The 23,791-nt window shown below is 44.4% G+C and overlaps 1 protein-coding gene across 1 annotated transcript; it reads left to right on the top strand.

Annotated features, from left to right (window-relative positions):
* The first annotated feature begins 8,626 nt into the window (after nucleotides 1–8,626).
* Nucleotides 8,627–13,605, top strand: SLC25A4 (solute carrier family 25 member 4). Its single transcript, XM_048510033.1, has 4 exons — nucleotides 8,627–8,862; nucleotides 10,157–10,643; nucleotides 12,262–12,402; nucleotides 13,114–13,605. The coding sequence occupies exons 1-4, from the start codon at nucleotides 8,752–8,754 to the stop codon at nucleotides 13,269–13,271; spliced, it is 897 nt and encodes a 298-aa protein (XP_048365990.1). The 5' UTR covers nucleotides 8,627–8,751; the 3' UTR covers nucleotides 13,272–13,605.
* Nucleotides 13,606–23,791: the final 10,186 nt, after the last annotated feature.

Here is a 23,791-nt window from a genome sequence, read left to right as displayed (position 1 = left end):
TTTACATTTCGTTCCCATATAATTATTAAATAATAGTTGCCCTATCCACCATTGCTTTTCTTCAGCTCATATAAATGATGTTGCTATTTATTAAAACCACCAATTAGCTAATCATTTCAGATACACAAAGGAACACACACCTAATGATGTTCCATAGCTAAAATATTCTCAGTCTGAGCCTTTTTCTACGTCTTAGCAATGAATGTTCTGCCATCTAGTGGTGAATTTAATTTAGTTTTTATTTTAATATATATGATATATGATAACAGCAATGCTGGCTTTTAAATAAGGGAAACAAGGGTTTCTTAAGAAGCTTATTGCTACTGCAAATTACAATAATACCTAGTAGTCATGAAACAGCCCTAAGTCAATAAAAGAAAGCAGAAATATTCAGAAAATTTTAAAAAGTCACAAGACAGTGCCATCATTACTGGCAGTTGCATAAAATAAGCACTACTAGTGAAGTAACCAAAAAGTTGCTTTTTCATCCAAGAGCTTTACCTTTATGAGGATAAAATTTTATTTATTTATTTACTTGATTTATACCCACTTTTCTTCCCAATGGGGATCCAAAGTGGCTTACAACATTCTTCCCTTCTCCATTTTATCTTTTACCTTCCATTTTATCCCAAAACAACCCTGTGAGGTTAGGCTGAGAGTGCCTGATTGGACCAGGGTCGCTCAGTTTCCACGGCAAAGTGGTGATTTGAACCTGGGTCTCCCAGATAATAGTATATCAATTTATCCACTTCACCACACATGACTATAATACCGGAAGTATCGGTATTTATGCTTCAGCAAGTCCAAATAAGATGAAGGGGGGAAGGAATCATTCATCAAAAGCAGATGAGTATAGGCTGCTCAAGAGGATGCTTCCCAGCTTATTAATTTAAATATATTGAATTTATTTATTTTAATAGTATGCCCCTTTTTCTCCTGAGTAACTCAGGGCCCCTTCTATACTTCTATTAGTCCTGGTTAGATTTGCCACTTTTTTTCCTGTGCCTCTTTGACATCACATTGACACAAAAATTTGTTTATCTTCATGACATGCAAAGTTCATCTATTAGTTTGTCTATGTTCAGTTGCCACTAAAGGCAGAACAGCCATATCAGGAAGAAAAGGTAGCAACTTAATTTATAATCTAGTACCTCTATATCAGATCGCTTCAGTGGAATGGGCAACTTTGCTGCTTCCAGCCAAAAGCAAAACAAAAGACCAGAAGTGACATTTACTGAAGTACACAAAAAATCCTTTTAAGTTAATTTTCATGCAAGATCAGAGGTGAAACTGACTAGTATGCCATCCTAGGCAGAATTACACCCTTCTAAGACTATTCACTTCAATAACATATGTCTAGTTTTTGACACTTGGGGGTTCCCTTCTCCTCTTAATGTGTGCTACCAATTCAAAGTACTGGTGTTAACCGATAAAGCCCTATATGGCTTCAGTCCTGGGCAGGGGCATAGGGGGGCAAAATGGCACCTGGGCCCCGCCTGCCACGGCCCCTGCCCCCACAGAGCCCCACCCCTGCCCACTTACTTTATTTCAGCCGGCAGCTGGCTGAAAAAACAGCCTGCTCTGGCCACCAGGGCCTGGCTGGTAGGGTGGGGTGGGGGAGGGGGTGGGAGACACCCCCTGTGGAGCCCCACCCCCAGCCACTTACTTTATTTCAGCCAGCAGCCAGCTGAAAAAAACAGCCTGCTCTGGCCACCAGGGCCTGGCTGATTGGGTGGGGTGGGGTGGGGCGAGTGGGTAAGGGGGAGGGGTGTGGTGGGCGATTTCCACCCCATGTGACCCCAGTGGCATGCGCCAGGGGTGGGGAGCCCCACTATCCCATTATCACTACGCCACTGGTCCTGGGTACCTGAGAGAGTGCATCAACCCATATATTCTTGCCTGGGCACTGAGATTAGAGAGGAAGACCTTCCTGATTATCCTCCCCATTGGAGGTAAAGGTACAGGGGCAGCCCAGAGGGCCTTCTCCACAGTGGCGCCTACATCTCTGGGCAATACTTTCTTGGAGTTTTGGTGCCTGGCAAAGACTGTCTTCTTTCCCTGGGTACTTGGGTGACCCCCAATTCTGCTAGGAGGACATTGTAAATGATCACTTGTAGCAATCTGATAAGGGCCAACATTCCTACCCCTCCTTTTTGCGGGTGGGTATGGGAGATTTTAGATTGTGTCTGGGTTTTTAGAATGGGGTTTTATTGTGTTTTTACTTCATTATTTTAATATGCATGTTTTATTGTATCTTACCCTGAGACTGTGGTATAGGGAGGGTTATATATGTAAACAGAATAGAATATCAGTATTATAATTCATGCCTTCACATTCAATCCAGGTTCACTACAGGCTTGCTTGGAAGGTAGCCAATAGACACAGGAAACAGCAATGAAACAAGACTGTCAACTTGGCTTTGATAGTAGTGGAATGAAATCTGGAAGGGATGAAATGTGAGTGCTACAACAGAAGTCACATGTGGAGGTCCTGTTCTATTTCAGCACACCATTCCCGGTGACAGCAGGTGACATTACTGATGCTTAGAACTGTGGCTGTTGTGGTGAAGTCACAAGTGTGGCTGCTATGCTTTAAATAAGCAACATCAATATCTTTTGGCAACATATTTCAGAGTGTTAGATGGGTTGCGTGAATATGTATGTGCAGAATGTAGCACAGCCCATTGAAGGAAGTGCAGATCTGGTTGCTTCTGAAAAATGTTTCCATGCAGGCAGTCCACAAAGCCATTCAATCATGAACACAATCTCCCTGCATTTTGAAAAGGGAGGAAATTAAGCAGATAAAGCAGCACAACGTTCTGGAGAGCACACCCATGTTTAAAGGTGTAATAAAGACCCTCCAAAATCATGTCAATGTCTTTAAAGCTGTCATTCAAAAGACACCTGAGTGAACAGGTCTCCACTCAAGCTTTTCAGATCTGTGAACAATCTCTTTGCTGCAACAATTCCAATAGCAGAGCATCAAGAGAGAGTAAGAGAGACCTGTTCTAAACACTGGCTGCATCCACACAGTGAGGGGTTTCTCTGTTGCTTTCAACATGTCGACAAGATATGGGCAGAAAAAATTACTTTGACAGGAAGTTGATCAAGGAAGAGCAACATTATCTATGAATATCTGGGACAGAGTTTTGAGAAACTGTTTTAATTCCCCCCTCCCAGTGCAGAGAATAGAAAGCAGCATTAGTAAAAAGAGGCTCAGTGATATGAGTCACTTTGGAAATTTGCTGGAGGGATAATATTACTGTGAACATGCTACAAGGTTACTCCAGGACACTTGCCTGGTAACAGAGGTACAAACCTGTTGCTACAATCTCTGCCGGGCCGCATGCTTTCCAGGCCAACCAGGCAGTAGATGGTCTCAGCTTCTCGCTTTACACTCATTCAGACGAAATCAGTCTACTTCATAATACCAATTCTAAAATAAGTTAGAGAGACACAGGGCAGCTCAGTTGAAGCAAAGGCAGGTAAACAAGCATCCCTGCCTCCATAAAATAAAGCCCTCCCCTTTAGTCACCTCCATCACAGAAAAGGGATGACTAAGTACAGTGAAAAACATGCCTCCTGCACCTTTAATAGTGGAGAACAGCAGGTATTACTTTGGTTACTTCTCCATGACATGTGGTACCTTTCAGAATTCCCTTTTCAACAGAGTTATCACCTAATGTTGGAATGTGGGCCCTTATCAAATTGCTGCAAGTGACCATTTGCAATAGGCTTCAATAGCTGTCTACTGTTTCAGCATCCTGACCTGGATAGCCCAGGCTAGCCCAGCGGTGGCGAACCTATGGTACGGGTGCCAGAGGTGGCACTCAGAGCCCTTTCTGTGGACATGCGTGCGCAGAGTCCATCATGTGGAGGGGCAGAAAATCACACCCACACACATGTAGGCTGGCCTGGGCACAATCTGGGAGTAAGCTTGGTTGCTGGCAATGGGGCTTGCTTCTGAGTAAACCCTCCTAGGGTTGTGAATCACCCATTTGAAGTGTTGCATGGTTGCTTCACCAAGCTTACTCATGAGTAACACGTTTCTAAACTAAAACCTCAATATTCAGATTAAACTGCCATGTTGGCACTTTGCAATAAATATGTGGGTTTTGGGTTGCAATTTGGGCACTCGGTCTCGAAAAGGTTCGCCATCACTGGGCTAGCCCAATCTTGTCAGCTCTTGGAAACAAAGCAGGGTCAGCCTTGGTAAGTATTTGGATGGGTGACCGCCAATGAAGTCCAGTGTTGCAATGCAGAGGGAGGGAATGGCAAATCACTTATGTTTGTCCCTTATCTAGAAACCAGTGGCTTTCCCATGAATGGGTTATGCCTTAACAGAACTTTATACCACCATTTCAGCACCTATAGCTTTCCTCAGCACTGCAGCACCTATCCATATATTTTGAGCAGAATATACTAACAAGTCTTGGGATTTCTGTGTGTATACCCTGAGGTGGATCATATTATTCTCTTCCTGGAGGAGAAAATATTTAATGTCAGCAAGCCAAAAAACAGACCCAGTTTGGGAATATTTTGATAAAGTTCTTCTACCTATGAGTAAAGCAGGCATGTATGCAAAATGCAAACACTGCAACAAAGAAATGCAAGGTTTGGTGCCCCAAATGAGATAACATCACAAGAGATGTTATTTATGTTAAAAAAACAAAATAAAAAAACCAAAATGTAATTTAAATCTAGTTTTACTGATTAGTGATTTAAATCAGATCCACCCTAATACATTAATATGCTGCATTAACACTCCCGAAACATAAATCAGAGTGAATTCAGAAATTAGTGACAATCCATAGCAACTAAAAGTTTTCAGGTATGTACATTTTTGGGAACCTAACAACCTGACTTATAGCTCACAGAGGGGAACTGACTTAGCAGATATTCAACTGGCAGGGAGGATCACCAATCAGCATAGTTTTACAGATCATGTGGTCAAGAAGATTGTGTTTATATGGCTTTCTTTCCAAAATGTTCTTCTCTAGTCATTCTGTTGGCTTACCATTTTGGGATGGGCTGTGATACTGTTTGAGCAGTGGCCCTGTTTGCTCAAGCAATTCTGTTCTTTAGTGCTATGTCTCCTAGAAATAAGGGTAAGTGGATTCTTTGAACATCCTGCCATACTGAGCCTTGTCAGATGATATTCAGGTCTGCTGTAACAATGAAGATGGGAGATACAGTACTGGATAGCACAAAGTCCTCTGTAGCAAGCCTGTTCCTATGAGAATTTTCTTGGTTGTATCTCTCTCAGGACATTCAAACCCACATAAGTGTGAATAAGATTGCACCTTCAAAAGCTTACCTGTCTCTCATGACGATGAATGCCATGTGTGGATAGCATGGCCAACTGGATACAGTAACTGTGCTGTTTACACTCACTTGATACACTGATGTCAGCAGGCAGTGTGGTGTAGTGGTTAAGAGTAGTGGAATCTAATCTGGAGAACTGGGTTTGATTCCCCTCTTCTCCACATGAAGCCTGCTGGGTAACCTTGGGCTAGTCAGTTCTCTCAGGACTCTCTCAGTCCCACCTATCTCACAAGGGGTCTATTGTGGGGAGAGGAAGGGAAGGAGTTTGCTAGCCACTTTGAGACTCCTTATGGTTGAAAAAAGCGGGGTATAAACCCAAAATCTTCTTCAATTCTGCTTATCTACATACTGTGAAAGACTATTCCTGCTGATTTCTGTTCAGCAAGTGCTTGCTAAAGGCAGAGGAACATAATGGTCATTTAGCACTTCTATGTGACTTTTCAATGAAAGAGAAAACAAAGATAATAGTCTTTTTCAGACATGTTATGTGTGTACAATGAAAATACATATGTGTTGTTTGAAGTAGCAATGTCTGGCACGCAAAAAAAAAACTGTGGAGACACAACAGGGGATGAGAAAATGGTCAGGTTAGAGACCCCGTTGTCCTTTTGTATCATCTCATCTGATATTCTCAGGTTTAATTTCCTCCTCCTTCTTGGAAGTTAAGAGTCTTTTCTCTTCCCTAGCTAGCAAGGTAGCTACAGGCGATCTCTGACCCTCCTCTTTCCTATCTGAAGCGCAGTTCCCCCTAATAAACCTTTACTTCCATCCTTTAAAAAGTGTGTCTGACTCCTCTCCATGCAGCAGTCTGCCAACATGTGTTGGAATGATGGAGGTGGAAGATAAAATCATGTTGGCAAGTTCTTCAGACTGATACACATTTCATTGGAGTGATATGAACAGAGCATGTGCAAATGTATGCAGGTAGGACTCTATCCATACAATTTAGGGATCCTGGAAAAGGGGAGTTTTTGATCATATGGTGAAAGCTGTGCATGCATTTATCTGTCAGCATACAGAATTAATGAAATGAAGGTGAGTCAGTTCAGGGAAGAGCTTGCTACTGTGATTCTACACCCACCCCCTACCCCCACATGCATGCAGTGTGTACCCTTAGAGCCTCTGGAAAGAAATAGTGGGTTTGCACATTTTAACCCAGGGGTGTCCAACTCTGGCACCCCAGATTTTCATGGACTACGATTCCCATCAGCCCCTGCCAGCATGTAGTCCATAAACATCTGGGGCATCAGAGTTGGACACCCCTATTTTAAACCATGTAGGCATCCCAATCACACTGTGTGCTTGTTGGACAAATAAAACAGACAAAATATGAAGGAGTAAATTTTATGACATCGATTAGTCTGGTCACATTAGTCTGGCCAGTGCAAAGCATCACAGTACATAAGTTCATGCTGCACACATTGCAGTTTGGCTCTGCACTTTTTTTTGCAGCCAAGTCTTGCCCTCTTCCAGCCTCCTTCCCTCCTAGAAATGACAACTGTGCTCCTGTCACATGCAAAGGATGACCTCGCAAGACACCACCAGGATGTCCTCATGACATCTATGAGCACAGGGAAACTGTTGCCATCTGAAAGAATCTCGTTTAGCTGAACTTTAAAGCCACCATGCTGAACTTGCAAGAATGTCCAGAGCTTTAGTCCCCAAATTCTAATCCTAGCATCAGTAGCTCAAAGATGTGCACACCCTTGAATTATCTTTTGTGCAACCACATGGGCCAATTCAATTTCTGAGGCAAAAACATGTATCTGCTCATGAAAAGAGATCAGTGGTGAAGCACATGCTTTTCATGGTGAAGGTCTTAAACTGAATTCCTAGTATTCTCCTGTTAAAGCATCTCATTAGTGAAGCTGAGAAAGGAGACACTGGAAAGTCGATGTCAGCCAGAAAAGGAAATAGTTGGCCAATAGAGAGGACAATGATTTCATGGTGAGGCACATGAAAATGCAGTTCTACTTCATTCTATTATTGGAGCTGAAATGCTATGGATTTCAGCCATGCAGCCTTTACTTAGAAATACATTAATTGGCATCTCACGCAGGCAGAATTCACACATGATCTTTAAAGAGCTCTTCTCTTCCCTGCTCCCTGTTGTGCACATATGCAAAACAGAAAGGCAATTTTAATTTAACAGTTCTGAATTGGATAATGCAGGAAAGGTTGATATACAGTCACATCTTAGCCTTCTTGCACTTTACAATCCATATGCAGTTTCAGTCTTAGTTAATGGGACCTTCCCAAATAAGTGTGCGTGGGGTCAATTGGAAACTTCTCCATTCCAAACGTCTGTTTATCATTAACCAGCCACGAGGAAGCCATGCTCTGCACATGCTCAAAGGAAGTCTTTTCATCAGCATCTGTTGATAAGGAGAGCAAGGTACCCTGAGGATCCCCACCACCACCCCTTTGGTTCATTTCTGTTGAGCTGGCATTTGTTTGAGAAATGGGAGCCCAGCTAGGAAAAGAAATGGTGACCACCCGAATGAGAGTCATACCGATTAGGATTAAATCTTATTGAGTTCAGTGAGGTTTACTTACTGTGTTTAGGATTATAGTCGTGTGGATGCACATAAGGGCCACCCACCATAGCCAGGCTTGCTGTATTTACTACTCATCAGCATATACAATCATTGTGGAGTGATTTGGTGAGATGTGCTTACATTGTGATGTGTGAATATCGTTCCATCTAACCACAGAAACCCATCCATAACCACGATGTTTGTTTGCATGGTGACAGGCCAGCGCTTGTACTGGGAAATTCCAGATACTCTGGCTTGTACTGGGAAAGTCCAGCTCACCCTCGATACTCATCTTTAGTCGGGTCACTACCCCAACCTACCTCGCATGGTTTTCGTTAAGGATAAAGCAGGAGCAACCCCCTTAGATCCCTTGGGGCAAACGGGATACACGCCCATGAGGAAGAAGGGCTTGTAGGCTCGACAAAAAAAGAGTCCTCGCTTCAGTTTTAGGGCCACCTGAGGCTTTCTGCAAAGGCTTCCTCCCCCGAGCAAAGGGTTAAGTGCCGCCCGGGTGCTATTAATAGCGCCAGCACACGCTGTGCCATCGCGTTCCTCGCCAGGGCGCAGAGAACTTCAATTTGCCCTTGCCGACGACCCCCGCTGGAGGGCTGCCCCGTCTGGGCAATGCAGCATGGCGGCTGTGCCCTCGTGCCCTCTCCTGAGGAGGGGTCTCAACCAATGTCCGCGCGGAGCAGCCCCTGGAGAGCCCCTCCTCTTATCGCGAGACCCGGAGGGTCTATAAATGAGTACCAGAGTCTGGGGGGGTCCCTCCACTCCGAGCGCGCCGCGGTTGTCCTCGTGGGGGCTTAGCTGGGTGGGGAAGCGCCTGGCAAGGGTGCGCTGAAGAAGTTGGGAGGTAAAGAGGGGGGGTCTAGTTGGGTGGTCCCAGCATGGGTGACCAAGCCCTGAGTTTCCTGAAGGACTTTTTGGCTGGTGGGATCGCCGCTGCTATTTCCAAGACGGCGGTGGCCCCCATCGAGAGGGTGAAATTGCTGCTGCAGGTAGGAGACCACGGAGGGGTTGGGCGAGGGTCTCAGCGGCTGGACTTTGTCCTGTTGACCTTCTCCCCAAAATAAGTGACAGAAGTCTATTGAAAGTTGTCCAACAGGGAGCTGACTAATAGGTTGAGACCTGTCGAATAGGTCACCTCCTTTTAGCCTGGGAGCTTCAGTGGGTGTCGCCTCAAAAGTGTTATTGAGGATGGCTTTAAATGCAGCCGCCCTCCCCTTCCCAAAGGTGTTTTGCTATGTATCTAAGGAAAGTACTCACTTCTTGTGTGAGGTGGAAGTTTGACAGTGACTTTCAGGAGTTGGTCGGGCATTCTAGTGTCAGATGGGGCACATGCTGCCAGTGGCTAAATATGGAAACTCCACTTGTGGAGTTCTGGTTACACAAGACCAAGCACAGCTCCTTCCTCCTGACTCTGTTTATAGAACAGGTTTGCAAGTGCGTGGAGCTAGGGCAGAAATACCATCAAACGCTGCGTGACTTGTTCCTGCTCTCTCTTTCCCTGTGGTGGTGATCCCCATTCGAAGATACCTGGAAGGAAGTCCTATTGAACATAATAGGACTTCTAGGTAAACGTGAATAGGATTGCACCTTCAGTACAGTAACTCAGCCTTGTAAAAATGGCATTCAAAATCCAGGCTGAACAGAATGGTTGGATTTATTAAGCAACCTTGCTGCATTTAAACCAGTCAGGGATACAATTCTGATTTTCTGATGGCTTACCTGCTTGGTAGATGAATGGAGGTCATTTCAAGGTCTTGCAGTCCTGAGCAAGGGCCAGATGGAGACCAAGTAGTCTATGCAACTGCCTTTTCTACTGCAAATAATATTGTCCCTCTCATGTTATATATTTCACCTGGAAGAAAAACTAGTGCTTGAGAAATTGAGGGAATCAAGATCACACTTGCAAGTTCTCCATGCAGCTGTTGACATTAACCCCAAGAAATGATGGTCTACAGCACTGAATGTTGGGTATGGGTAGGAAGATAGGTTTCCTCCTGCAGTCTTATGTCAAATGTGGAAATGGCTAACACTGAGCCATTCTGTACAGGAATATCAGAACAACCTACTGGATCAGATAACTGGTCCATCTAGTCCAGCAACCTGGTGCCCTGGAGGGTCAGCAAACAGGGTACGGAGGCCACGTTCCTCCTCTGATGAATCCTCATAGAACTCGTATCCGGTGGTTTGTTCCCTTTGATTGTGAAGTTATTATGATACGGGTCATGATGACCCCATTTCTCTTTTGCCTCTCTTTCTCTGCTCCCCCGCTTCTTCCTTTAATAGGTTCAGCATGCCAGCCAACAGATCTCAGCTGAGAAACAGTACAAGGGAATAATTGACTGTGTGGTGAGGATTCCCAAGGAGCAGGGCATCATTTCCTTCTGGAGAGGCAACCTGGCCAATGTCATCCGGTACTTCCCCACCCAGGCCCTCAACTTTGCCTTCAAGGACAAGTACAAGCAGATCTTCCTTGGGGGCGTGGACAAGCACAAGCAGTTCTGGCGCTACTTTGCAGGCAACCTGGCCTCCGGGGGTGCTGCAGGAGCCACTTCCCTCTGCTTCGTATATCCTCTGGATTTTGCCAGGACCAGGCTAGCAGCCGACGTGGGGAAAGGGCTGAATGAGAGGCAGTTCACTGGGCTGGGCAACTGCATTGCCAAGATCTACAAATCTGATGGCCTCAAGGGTCTCTACCTGGGATTCAATGTGTCGGTCCAGGGCATCATTATCTACAGAGCAGCTTATTTTGGCATCTATGACACAGCTAAGGGTAAGGAAAGGGTGGCTTCGTTAGAAAGTGACATTGGCCCAAGTAACATTGATACTGAAGATATAAATTGTTTCTGCATGGTCCAAACACAGCTTGGCCCTTCATAGTTGAGTGGGTTGGTAACTTTGTAGACTTGAGATGAAACTAGTGTTTGTTCCCCCTTTCCTAGGATGGGGGAGAATCTTAAAGTATTACCTTTCTTCTGAGGAATTCAGTATGAAGCTTTATCATGAGTTGCATTTGCATGATATATAGCAATCTGCTCACTTGATAAGGGCATATGACCTCTGGAAGCTCTTGAGAATTAAGTCATTAGATGGCTGAAAAGTTGAATAAGGAGGAGGTGTACTTTTATTTGCTGGACTAGTAGGAAAGGAAATGTTTTTGTAATGCTCCAGATATTCCAGCCTGTTCTTGTGCTGTCTTCCTTGTGAGTCTTGTGAGCCTCCCAGGTTCCTTCAGCAAATGCTGTGTTTCTCTTAGCACTCCATCACATAGCCAAGGTATCTTTTGAAATGGGAAATACAGTAGGCTGGAAAGGTGGAGCCTAGGAGAAAGCCCATGTGGTGCTTCAGGCCAGTGTCAGTGGGGCATTTAGCTCAGAATTTGCCCATGGTACCAACAATGGGTGTCAGCTCTTCATGCATAGCCAAAGCAGTGCTGGTGCACAAAGAAGTCATGGGGTGATCCAGCACCACTGTTGGTGCTGCTGGTCAATTCTTGGCCGAGTGGCTTCTGTAGAATTGACAGAGCTTAGTTCTGCTAGCTCCTGACTGCCATCAATGCTCCAGGGCTGATACCCACCTAGAACTATCTCTGTAAATTTAATAACCAGCCAACAATTCTCTGGTCAAGCACTTGTCTTCATGGCCACAATTGGTTTAAAGATGTCACAGTAGCAGACATTTTCTAGGTATGATTTAGTAATTGCTATACTTGAATTTCAGAGACATTAATTTGCACCTCTAGTGGAACATGGAGTTTACCAAGTGACTTGGGGGCAGTCATTGTTGCTCATATTAGTCAGTTTCACACGTTACCCATAAGGATACAGTGGAATAATGTGGATGCTGCCTTGAGAGTCCCAGAGAAAGGATGTAATAAAAATGTATTTGGCTTGGCAGCTTCTGTTGGAAGAAATGCTGACATTTAACTTGGAGGGTATTTGGTCCTTAAAATTTTTTGGCATTAGCAACTGTAAAAAGGACCACTTTCTAGTAAAGCTATGAAGCAACTCATGGTCAGTGATGCACTTCTTTGCCTGGTGAATGTGTTAAAACCCCTACCCAAACACTCTGTGCAGCTAAAATATGCCCCTAAAGTCTGCCCCAGGAGTCATGAAATCTAAGCTCCTCTGCAGAGGCGTAGCTCAAAGGGGACAGGGGTGGTGGTGTGCATGTCGCACCGGGCACCCCCCCGTAGGGGTGTGGCAAGGGTGTTTGGGACAGGGGGATGGCAGAGGACTCACCAGTGCACTGTCCCCTTTCCCCTCTTGCTATACCTCTTCTCCTCTGACATCACTGGTCCAGTTTGAGCAAGACAGTAATGGCCAGGTGAGTCTGAGAACTGTTTCTTTTCCCCCTCCCTAAATCTTTGGGAATTCTGCTCTTGCTGTCAGGTATGATGCCTGATCCAAAGAATGTGCACATCATTGTGAGCTGGATGATCGCCCAGACTGTCACTGCCGTAGCAGGGCTGGTGTCTTATCCCTTTGACACTGTCCGGCGAAGAATGATGATGCAGTCTGGCAGGAAAGGAGGTAAGGAGATAGCTGTTCTTTAAAAAAAATGGAAAAATTGATGTTTGTTGAAATAGAGGTCAAGGACTGTGTACCTCCCCCTTTATGAGCAAATTTAGAGATGGTGCAGTTTGACAGCTGACTCCTAAAACTTTCTTTAGCAATGCTCCTGGATTTTGGTTTGCAGATTTTTTCAGATTTTTGAAATTAATGCAAAGTGGTGATTTTCTAGGCATGCAATCCATTGATATTAGTTTGTTTTGATATTCATGGACACAAATTTCCCTCACTAGCAGACCATGGTGACCTACTTGAAGACTTTATCTGCATTTGGGTCTGGGGTGGGTGGGGGGAGAGACATGTTGCTGCAGCATTACTCATGTGAAGGCTAGAAAGAGATTATGAATATATTGTCGAAGGCTTTCACGGCCGGAATCACTTGGGTGCTGTGTGGTTTCCGGGCTGTATGGCCGTGTTCTAGCAGCATTCTCTCCTGACGTTTCACCTGCATCTGTGGCTGGCATCTTCAGAGGATCTAAGATGCCAGCCACAGATCCTCTGAAGATGCCAGCTCAGATGCAGGCGAAACGTCAGGAGAGAATGCTGCTAGAACACGGCCATACAGCCCGGAAACCACACAGCACCCAAGATTATGAATAATTTGGCACGGTTATCTTTCACAAACTAAGTGGAATGTAATCTGACTTACTTTGTTTATATTGTTTTCCTCAGCTGACATTATGTACAAGGGCACAATTGATTGCTGGAAGAAGATCGCAAAAGATGAAGGGGGCAAGGCTTTCTTCAAAGGTGCCTGGTCCAATGTGTTGCGAGGCATGGGCGGTGCTTTTGTATTAGTCTTGTACGATGAGATCAAGAAATATGTCTAAGACAATCAAAGAACTCAGTTAAATCATTCTGTTTTGTAACTTATGTTCATGTGGTTTAATTGGCAACAAAATATTTCCTAGGGAAATGGAGATGGCTATCATGGGTCAAATCCAGTTCAGAAATCAGGTTGATGCACTGTTAGATAGGCAATGGTTGCCCATTAGATCAATTAAACATTTTGTATGGAAAATGTAAGTGGCCTGTGTATATAAATATATTTGACAAATATCCATAATATATTCCTATATTTTAAAGTGCATTTCTTGAAGACTGCTTGTTGCACCGTACCCAAACTGAAAATGTGAATTCATTAAAAATTATTTAAGTCAAAAATGTCCAATTTTCTTCTTCTTCCTGTGGTAAATTTTCTGTGCAGGCAGCTTAGAGGATTTTAGCATTTGGAACATGGAGAGATTCAACATTTAAACAAAAACAACAAAAATCCTTACTTTAAAAATACGTTGATGGCTTCTGAACTATCTGAGGCCAGTACTGAAGGAGATGTTGGGGTTATAGTTAACTCATTTCATAGTGGTGAAAAGGCAAATTCCATGTTGGGAATTACTAAGAAAGCAATCAATACATTGGAAAATATTATAATGTACAGAGTCAAGATGAGGCCTCCTTTGGAATCCTTGTGCAGTTCTGGTCACTGCATTCCAAAAAGGATTTTGCCGAACTGGAAAAAACACAGAAGAGGGCAACCAAGATGATCAAGGGTTTGGAACATTTTTCTGTGAGGAAAGGCTGGAGAGTCTGGGACTTCTAAGTTTAGAAAGAAGGCTGGTGAGGGGAATATGATAAAGGTTTATAAAATTATGCAATGGCATGGAAAAAGTGGATCAAGGGAACTTTTTCTCCCCATCCCATAATACTAGACCTCAGGGCAACCAATTAAGCTGATGGGGAGTAGGTAGAGGACAGGGGAAAAAAAGAAAAGAACATCTTTACTCAATGAGTAAATTATGGATTTCTCTGCCAGTGGAGGTAGTGATGGCCATGTACGTAGATGGTTTAAAAGGAGATTAGGTAAGGTCCATCAGTGGCTATTAGTCCTAGTTAGTAAGGGGAGCCTCCGTGGTTAGAGGGAGTAGATCTCTGAATACTAGTGCTGGGAGGGAAAATCAGGGGCAGGTGTTGGGCTCTTCTGTGTTTGCTGACCTTCCAGGGCAACAGGATGCTGGCCTCAATGGACTAGTCTAATGCAACAGGACTTTTCTTACATTCTACAGATGGTCCACAGATTCAATTACGTTTTTCAGCAGCAAAATGCAGAAGACAGCGTTTCCAACATAAATATCCATGCTATTTACACACTGTAATAATGAAACCTTTACACTCTGTAATAATGAGACCTTTTCAGTTTCAAATTCTGCTAAAAATGGTGTAAAGACATCCAGTCCAAAGATTACCAAGTTTGGAATAATGGAACATACGCAGTGGGATCTCTCAGGTACTGAGTATCTCTGGACTTCTAAGAACTTTTCAGTAGTTCATGGATATGATTTTTACCAAATTGGAGCTGACCCCATGGTAAATTTACTGTACAGAGCTGGACTATTATGCAGAGCTTTTGTGGTGGACTGATTACTCTCATTGCATGATGGCCCAGAGGTTTTCAAATTCAGAGGCATTCTTCAGAAGCAGCATAAAATGTCCTCACACTCTGGGAATATCTGATGGTGTTCTCTTTACCATGACAGTTAAACTTCCTTTGGTCCCTGCAAAATCATCAAGATTTGCTGACAAGAACAAAGGTCCTCCAGATGCAAGTCCATCCCAAATTAGATCTTGAAACCTGACTACACTAAACGGACCTCTCTGACAAATATTCTTCTAGGATTGTAATAAACAGGCTGTTTGAGAATTCTGAGCCACACATTGATTGGGAGGCAGACACATGAGCATCCTGGTAAACTAAGTGCCTTTTGAGGCTTAATAATAGCAGTGTACAGCACATTCTCGTCTAAAGCAAGATGCGAGCACATTATGAGCGATTATGCTGATGCACAGCTTTTTCAGCTGTCCTAGTTTCTGGTGATCCTTCCGTAATGTCACATTAGAAACATCTTTCCTAATTAGGAACTGTGGGCATTATTAGAGGGGACTGGGGAAGGAACGTGTAAAGCTGCAACTTGTGAATTAGAAAAAGACATTCAGAAAGAATTAAGGTTTTTTTTCCTGCCAGCCTTTTCCTTGGGGAACAAAGACAGATGCAGTTTAGTGTGATACACTATTATTATTGGACATCATTTACCTACAGTTAGGCACATGTAAGACCCATTAAATTAGGAGTTAAGCATTCACATTCTCCCATTTAAGTCAGTGGACGTTAAGAGAGCTTAATTTCAGATATTAGACCTTGTTAAGACAAGTACATTAGATACTAATATTTTGTTACTGATGCAGTAACTATGGCCCACTAAATGAATGCAGTCAAGTGAGGTGATGGCATCTTAAGGTGAAGTCATAGGATCCTCTGTCCCTTCAGACTTCAAGTAGGCTGTAGAATTTTTCACCAGCATGAGCATCCTGTGTAAGGAAGGGAAAAATAATTAGGACATCTGTAAAAGAGGTTCAGGCCCAGCCTGCCTGCTATGCAAGCTTTTTACAAAAAGTTATTTAGAACTTTGTTCCCTGTTTTCCTCTCCAATGAGGACTCAAAGCAGCTAACATCACCCCGCCTCCATTTTATCCTCACAACAGACCTGTGAGATAGGTAAAGCTGCGAGAGTGATTGGCCCAAGGTCACCCAGTGAGCCTCCATGGCAAAGTGGAAAATACAAACAGGATCTCCTAGATATTAGCAGAGGTGTAGCAAGGGGGGAAAGCGCCTGTGCACTGGTGCATCCCCGCCCTGGAACGACCTCGCCACACCCCCACAGGGGCATGCGCCTGGTGCGTCGCGCCCTCCCCCGTCCCACTGGAGCTATGTCTCTGGATATTAGCTCGTAGCTACTGTGTGCTGGAAGTATTCAGAATCATGACCTTTGCTTGCTCTGTCTAAAATTATTCACATTGATGCTATTATTTCCTGTCTCCCACTTTACCCCACTGTTAGTGTAGCTGCACAACAAAACAGAAATCCAATTTTAAGGCTAACAGCACCTTAAAGACCAACAACAAAAAGCCAGATCAATACCCCAATTAATCTATGGCTCCTTTTTGGGATCCCCTTCTTCCTCATTTAGTCCTCTTGAGATAATCCAGACTACTAAATATGTATCAAATGTGTGGATTACACTGGAAACTGGGATGCTTAGGGATGATGACAGACTTGAATTCTGTTAAATTGCAAATGGCTATCAGGCAGCCTTAACCCCCAAGGGCTATTCCTGTTAATTCTGCAAGATAATAACCAACCCAGTTGGCAAAAAGATTGTATTAAGATTTCTACAAAGAGTAGGTCTCTCCCCTCAAGCTCTTTTAGATCTTGGACTTGAGCATGCAAAAGCTCTAGTTAAACAGAGAGTGTTTGACATAGAGAGACACTTGGACATAATGGTTTTGCCAGATTTTATATCTCTGCACAACTTAAGATTCAACATAACTCCGGCAGCCTATTTATATTTCCTGGTATCCAATAATGCAAGATGGGCATTTACGTTGGCCAGAAGCACCTTGCCCTTTGCAGTATTGGAGGGAAATTGAAGAAATTCCAGTAAGACTAGAGGGTATGTGCTTGTTCACGAAGAGAAATTGATTCAATCAAGCATGTTTTTCAACTGCGCCTTACAATAAGATTTGCAAAGAAACTGCAGGCCCTCTGGTGGACAGGCTACCTGAAGAGCAAATAAACTTGATTTTTCCCTTTCAGGTAAGAACCACAAAACGCCACATAGTTGCTTGATTCTGTATGCTGCTGTGTAAATGCAGAAAAAGCAGGGAGGGCTCGTTACTATGAAAAGTACTTTGCTAACCTTGTTAGTATATCTTGAATGAAAACTTTGATTATCAATTGGTGGAGTATAAATACATTTATTTTATTTACCAGTCTTAGGCATGCAATTGAGGCAGAGATTCTTAGCCAACCCTCTTTAATACATGGACTGATCCCACCAAAGTTATGTCTTTCTGATATGTTGTTTTGAACTTGTTTCGCTGTTCTCTTCTGGACACTGACCATAACAATACTTTTGATTTGACTAACAACATTTATACTAGCATGACCTTTTATGAGTCAAGAGCTCTCTTCTCCAGGTGCATTGGAGTCATGTCGATGCAGCCTCTATGAAAAACATTGTAATTATACTATAATCTAGCATGGTTTAAATGTGGAAGAAGTAAATGCTTATGGTGCATTGGGCTCTTCTAACAGTAGAAATCTTTGGCAATTTTGCGATATAGTCACCATCCATGCTTATTATGTCTGTCTATGTTGATTATTTATGCTGCTATGATTATTGTTGCCTTATAGCTTATGTTATGATTATTGATGTTCTTGTTGTTTATAATGTTATGTTTATTGATGCTATGTTTATTGATGTTTTGTTGTTTGAAATTATGATTAGAAGAAGAGTTGGATTTATATCCCCCCCTTTCTCTCCTATAGGAGACTCAAAGGGGCCTACAAACTCCTTTCCCTCCCTCCCCCTTACAACAAACACCCTGTGAGGTAGGTGGGGCTGAGAGAGTTCAGAAGAACTGTGACTAATCCAAGATCACCCAGCTGGCATGTGTTGGAGTGTACAGGCGAATTTGAATTCCCCAGATAAGCCTCCACAGCTCAAGTGGCAAAGCGGGGAATCAAACTTGGGGCCTTTCCCCACTTTCGTCCTTCCCCTCTATGCTGCGCGCCGCTCTCAGCGCGCAGCATCCCAGGTGCGCGCCTGGCTGTCCCCATGACCCCACGCTCTGCGCGGGGCCATCAAAAGGCGCCATTGAGAAGAGCGCCTGGGATGCTGCGCGCTGAGGGGCGCGACTGCAGCAGCTTCGGGGCGGCTGCGCTGTCGCCGCCCCTCTCAGTGGGGAGTGCTGAGGGACCCCGTGCTACTCTCCTCGAGTAGCACGGGGCTTAAGGGAAGTGGGGAAAGGCCCTTGGTTCCTCCAGATTAGAGTACACCTGCTCTTAACTACTACGCCACTGCTGCTCCTGATGTTTGCTATTATGTTGTTGTTGTTCATCACCCTGAGCCCTTCAGGGGAGGGCAGCATACAAATCGAATAATACAATACAATACAATATAGATAGCCAAACTACAAGTCTGAATTATCATGATGATCTTTACCCTACTGCAAATAAGTGTTCAGCTCTGTGAGATACCTCCATCAGCTAAAAAGGTAGAAAGATACAAAGCAGTTTTTTTTATTTTAGGGAAAACAGTTTTTAACGGCAATAGCCTGAGGATTTTTACCATTGCTATTTCCTTAAAATGAAGACCACCTTGCTTTCTTACCAGAAGCAGAAATGTCATCATTGCTTTCCAGCTTTATCTACAAGCTCAGCATTTGCTTTTCAAATATCTCTGAAAAGTAATTATTTCTAACCCGGTTCAAGAAAACTGCAAATTCTTTTAGTTAGCAGAAGGTATAAGCTAGAAGTACAGTAAAACCGAAGTTATAAAAATAAACAGCAAACAAAAGGCCCAGAAGCCAACAGAAAGGTAAATTAATGAATATATGTTTTAACTAAATAAATGGCATTTCACAAAACAAGAACTTGCTGGGCAAACAGTGCAAGGCAGAAACAGTAACTTTATCTCCCTGCAAGGTAAGCAGTGACTTGCTCCAAATGAAAACACCCAAGCAGCGTGGAATAGATTTTGCCAAATACAACGAAGAAACAATAGCATAGAGAATCATACTGAAGTCTCAAAATCTTTCCCAATCAATCGTGGGTGCTTTGGCTTGCAACATTTCTCCAAGCTCTTATATGGAGGTCTTCTACATCTGTTTCTATCTGATCTTTCTAAACTTAGTCGTTTTCTGCAAGGAGCATATATCCTGGGATAAGGAGGCGAAACATCTCGGTTCGGGCTTGACTTCCGCATGGCTTCTGGGCCTAACTTGGGCCCGCCCTGTGATATTTCCTTTATCCTGCAGCTTTCAAAAACCGTCAAATTGGCAGTCCTTTTGAAAAAGGCTGTGCCACTCCTGCTCCCATGCAAACATCGTGAGAGACCGACTGGTTTATTTTTCCCACCTGGCCGCCTGCTCTCCCCGCTGCACAGCTGCGGCCAATCAGGACATTGGAAAAACAGAACCGTTCGAGCATGCACAGAAACGTTGCCGTGGAAAATGAAACTAAACTGGGGGCCGTGTGTAATCATTTGAAGTTCTTCCTCCTGGTCTACCATGGCTCTAAACACCTACCTAATTTGGGCAGAGCTTTTGATCTTTACTGCAGTGATGTGGGAGCAACCAAAATATGAATAAGCCCCATGCTGCTGAAATATCATTTTAATCAGATCTAAGATGCCAAGGTACTTACTGATAGTGGTCTGGGAATACGAGGGATACTTGCAGTACTCCAAGGTTTCACATAAGAATAAATGTAAGGTGGTAAGTGGCAAGTAGAAGTATAAGACAAGCAATCATCTAGCACAGTGAAGGCCAACCTTTTCGAGACCGAGTGCCCAAACTGCAACCCAAAACCCACTTATTTATTGCAAAGTGCCAACATGGCAATTTAACCTGAATACTGAGGTTTTAGAATAGAAAAAATGGTTGGCTCCAAGGCGCACGTTACTCGGGAGTAAGCTTGGTGGTAGTTGGTGACTTTGCTTTGAAGCAACTGTGCAACGCTTCGAACGGGTGAATCACGACCCTAGGAGGGTTTATGCAAAAGCAAGCCCCATTGCCAGCAACTGAGCTTACTCCCAGGTAAAGGATCACGCTTTAGTTCTTCCCATGAAAATCAGTAGGGTTTAACAGCACTTAACAGGGTTACTACACTGTTTCCCCAAAACTAGGTCTTAGGTTTAATGCTAATAATCTCCCTGAAATAATTACACTATTATCACATGATGAACTCTGTGCATGCGTGCCCACAGAGAGGGCTCTGAGTGCCACCTCTGGCACCCGTGCCATAGGTTCGCCACCACTGATCTAGCATTGTTCACTCAAAAATACAACCTATTATGTCATTTATTTATTCAGTAATGGCAAATGGCCTGCCAGGTCATTAGGAAAACTACTCTTGAAAACATGCTTCCCCCGACATGATCACTTTGTCTGTCTACTCTTGGTCACTTGAGGAGATGAGTGCCACATCTGTACAATTGACAACTCCACTCATTGGGTATCTCCTTGGAGGTCCTGTTAATGTTAACAGAGCAGGATTATGGGGTTATGGGGTTATCAAGAAGAGACTTTTTGATAAAGTTCCAACAGATGCTAGAGGAAGCTAATAAATCCTGTTCCCCGATCTCCCTGTGAATACCTTTGGACAGCTTAACTGTAGCCCGGTACCTTTATCTCCAGGTTGAGGCCCGGTGGCATAGAGCAATCACTCTAGCCAGGTATAATACCCTGCCTTCTTCCCTTAGTCTTGGTTGCCGCCTTAGAATTCCACATAAAGTCAGGAAATGCCATAGTGGCATGGGCTCTGTGGAAACACTATCTCATATGTTGTTGAATTGTTCCTTTTATGAGATAGATAGGAAGTTCATAACCCCCTTCCTGTGTGGAACTGAAGGTATTATGGATAACCAGAAGGTTATCTATGGCCGTTTCCGCACAGCCACGCTGGGGGGTGCATCGGCGTATACAACACCGACACACACACCCCGGGACCGTTCGCATGAACAGTCCCGGTAAGGGCAGGGAAGATGGCGCAGCGCTGTGCCGTCGCCCAATTGATGTACCTTCCCTGCGACCTTCCAACGCGTCGCCCAAGCCAGGGGATACGCCCCCCCGCCCTGCGCGACAACTCTGGAGTTGCAGGGCAGAGGGGGCGTGTCCCCAGGCCTGGGTGACGCACCGGGAGGTCGCAGGGGAGGTACGTCAATTGGGAAAAGCGGGGGATGGCGCCTTCCAGTCGCTGTTTCCAGGAAACCTCGCTCAGGGAAACAGCAGCTTCATGCCGCTGGGGGGGGGGGGAGCAAGGGTGGCGCAGCTGCATGTGAACAGCTCCCTAGGGACGGCGTTTTCGCCATCCCTAGGGCGCTGTAAATGGCCCGTGCAGAAAGGGCCTATCTTTTAAATCATCACTGCTACGAGTTGTTGGAAGCGGTGGCCAAATTTTTAAATGTATTATTTTAACTTGTCTGTAAATAAAGGCTGTTGTTACGTTGTGATATTGAACTATTTATATGCCATTAAAGGTATTCAAATCGATAACTTCAGTCATTGGTTTCCAAATATGATAAATTTAGCAAAATGGTATTTTTGCATCAGGAACTATGGCAACCATGGAGTCATCTTTCCCACTCTTATCAGTACAGATAGTGTGCATAGTACAGAGGGCTAGCATGGAAGCATTTCCTAGAATGAAAAGCTGCAGCTTTATTAGATCTGAGCCCTAAGATGAATTACAGTACCATCCTATGCAGGTCTACTTATGAACCCTATTGATGTTTATTCAGTTCCTAGGAGACTTACTCCTAGGAACAATTCTTAGGATTGCATCAAGTATTAAAAGTCAATATAGTGGGAACTTGGAAATTTAAAATTAATTGGATATAGTTTTATATAATCTTGCCTGTTGATACTCCATGTTTGTAAGTATCCCCCCTCCCCCCAATGGAAAAAGGTTATACTGGTCAATGCAAAATTCTGAAATCAAGGACAAAATCTGTGAAATACCTGGGTAAGACAACCAAATTGACAAAAACAGGTAGAGGGGGCTGAGCTTTTTCTGCTGCACTGGTTGGGTGCTATATAGTTGCATAGTGCCCCTTATGCAGGCGTAAGGGGAAAATATGCCAGTGGAGTGCGGATCTGTGTCGGAGCAACCCCACATCACTTCCAAGGCTCCATTCTACCCCCCCGCCCCCCCTGCCGGCTTGCATTCATAGTATAGATTCAACCATATTTTAAATGTGCATACGAACTGGAAAAAAAAGCTACATGCATACCAAAAAGTATATTTACCATTACAGTTATATTTGGACAAACACCAAATGACGGAACTGGCAATAACTCCCTGTTGGCATAAAGAGGTTTTTGCTGCTATGTAAATGTTAAGTAATATTCAGCCTCTGAGACTCACACACCAATACTCCAAACAGACAATACATCAAACTGTCAAGCACGTAGGTAAGGGGGGGGGGTTTCTCGGGTTTGAACCCCCCCATTCATGTCCGAAGCTCCGCCCACCCGTTTGTGGGTTTTTAAAACATTTTTTTAGTTTTTTTTGGTTTTTGGCCTGCAGGGGCGCATTGTTTGGGCTAGCAGCACCAAACTTTCAGGGATTGTTTGGTGGACTCTCCTGATGATACTACCCAGGTTTGGTGAGATTTGGTTCAGGGGGTCCAAGGTTATGGACTCCCAAAGGGGGTGGCCCCATCCTCCATTGTTTCCAATGGGAGCTAATAGAAGATGGGGGCTACACCTTTGAGGGTCCATAACTTTGGACACCCTGGGAGGTAACATCAGGAGAGTCTCTTACTGATACCACCCAGGCTTTGTGAAGTTTGGTCCAGGGGGTCCAAAGCTATAGACTTCCAAAGGGGGTGCCCCATCCCCCATTGTTTCCAATGGGAGGTAATAGGAGATGGGACTACACCTTTGAGGGTCCATAACTTTGGACCCTCTGAACCAAACTTCACCAAAACTGGGTGGTATCATTAGGAGAGTCTCCTAAAGATACCCTAAAAGTTTGGTGCTGGTAGCTTAACAATTGCACCCCTGACATCAGGCACCCCCCAAATTTCCTTTTAAATCCACCCCCTTCGGCATGGATTTAAAGGGAGAATCTGAGGTCCTCATTTTAGAAGAAGAAGAAGAGTTTGGATTTATATCCTCCCTTTCTCTCCTGTAGGAGACTCAAAGGAGCTTACAATCTCCTTACCCTTCCCCCCTCACAACAAACACCCTGTGAGGTGGGTGGGGCTGGGAGAGCTCCGAAAAGCTGTGACTAGCTCAAGGTCACCCAACTGGCGTGTGTGGGAGTGTACAGGCTAATCTGAATTCCCCAGATAAGCCTCCACAGCTCAAGCGGCAGAGCAGGGAATCAAACCCAGTTCCTCCAGATTAGAAAGCACCTGCTCTTAACCACTACGCCACATTGAAAGTGATGCTGTTTCACGGTGGGGGATAATCCACCACAAAACAGCATCACTTTCAATGTTATTTAACTGGGGACCCCAGATTCTCCCTTTAAGGTGGATTTAAAAGGAGAATTTGGGCTCTCTAGTTTAAACACCATTGAAAGTGATGCTGTTTGGGGGTGGATTCTAGCATCACAGTGGCTGCCCGGGGGGCAGGGGGGGGGACTCAGATTTTGCACCGGGCTGCATTTTCCCTCTACGCCTCTTCCCAGAGGGGAGGGCAGAAGGAACTGCCAGCTGCCGGCTGGGAGCCCAGCTGATGGGGGCAGGGGAGGGCAGGGCGGGGGAGTCTGCCGTCCCTGGCCTTG

The sequence above is a fragment of the Sphaerodactylus townsendi genome, linkage group LG10 (genome assembly GCF_021028975.2).
Source record: "Sphaerodactylus townsendi isolate TG3544 linkage group LG10, MPM_Stown_v2.3, whole genome shotgun sequence".
In the NCBI taxonomy this organism is placed as follows: Eukaryota; Metazoa; Chordata; class Lepidosauria; order Squamata; family Sphaerodactylidae; genus Sphaerodactylus; species Sphaerodactylus townsendi.
Note: the sequence above shows the minus strand (reverse complement) of the source record. Positions and strands in the feature narration are given on the sequence as shown.

Bases quoted from the DNA above. Each gene is read 5' to 3' on its own strand.
- SLC25A4 (XM_048510033.1), top strand. From the start codon at position 8,752: ATGGGTGACCAAGCCCTGAGTTTCCTGAAGGACTTTTTGGCTGGTGGG. The intron at 10,644-12,261 runs GTAAGGAAAGGG...TCTTGCTGTCAG, and splicing joins CATCTATGACACAGCTAAGG to GTATGATGCCTGATCCAAAG. The intron at 12,403-13,113 runs GTAAGGAGATAG...TGTTTTCCTCAG, and splicing joins GCAGTCTGGCAGGAAAGGAG to CTGACATTATGTACAAGGGC.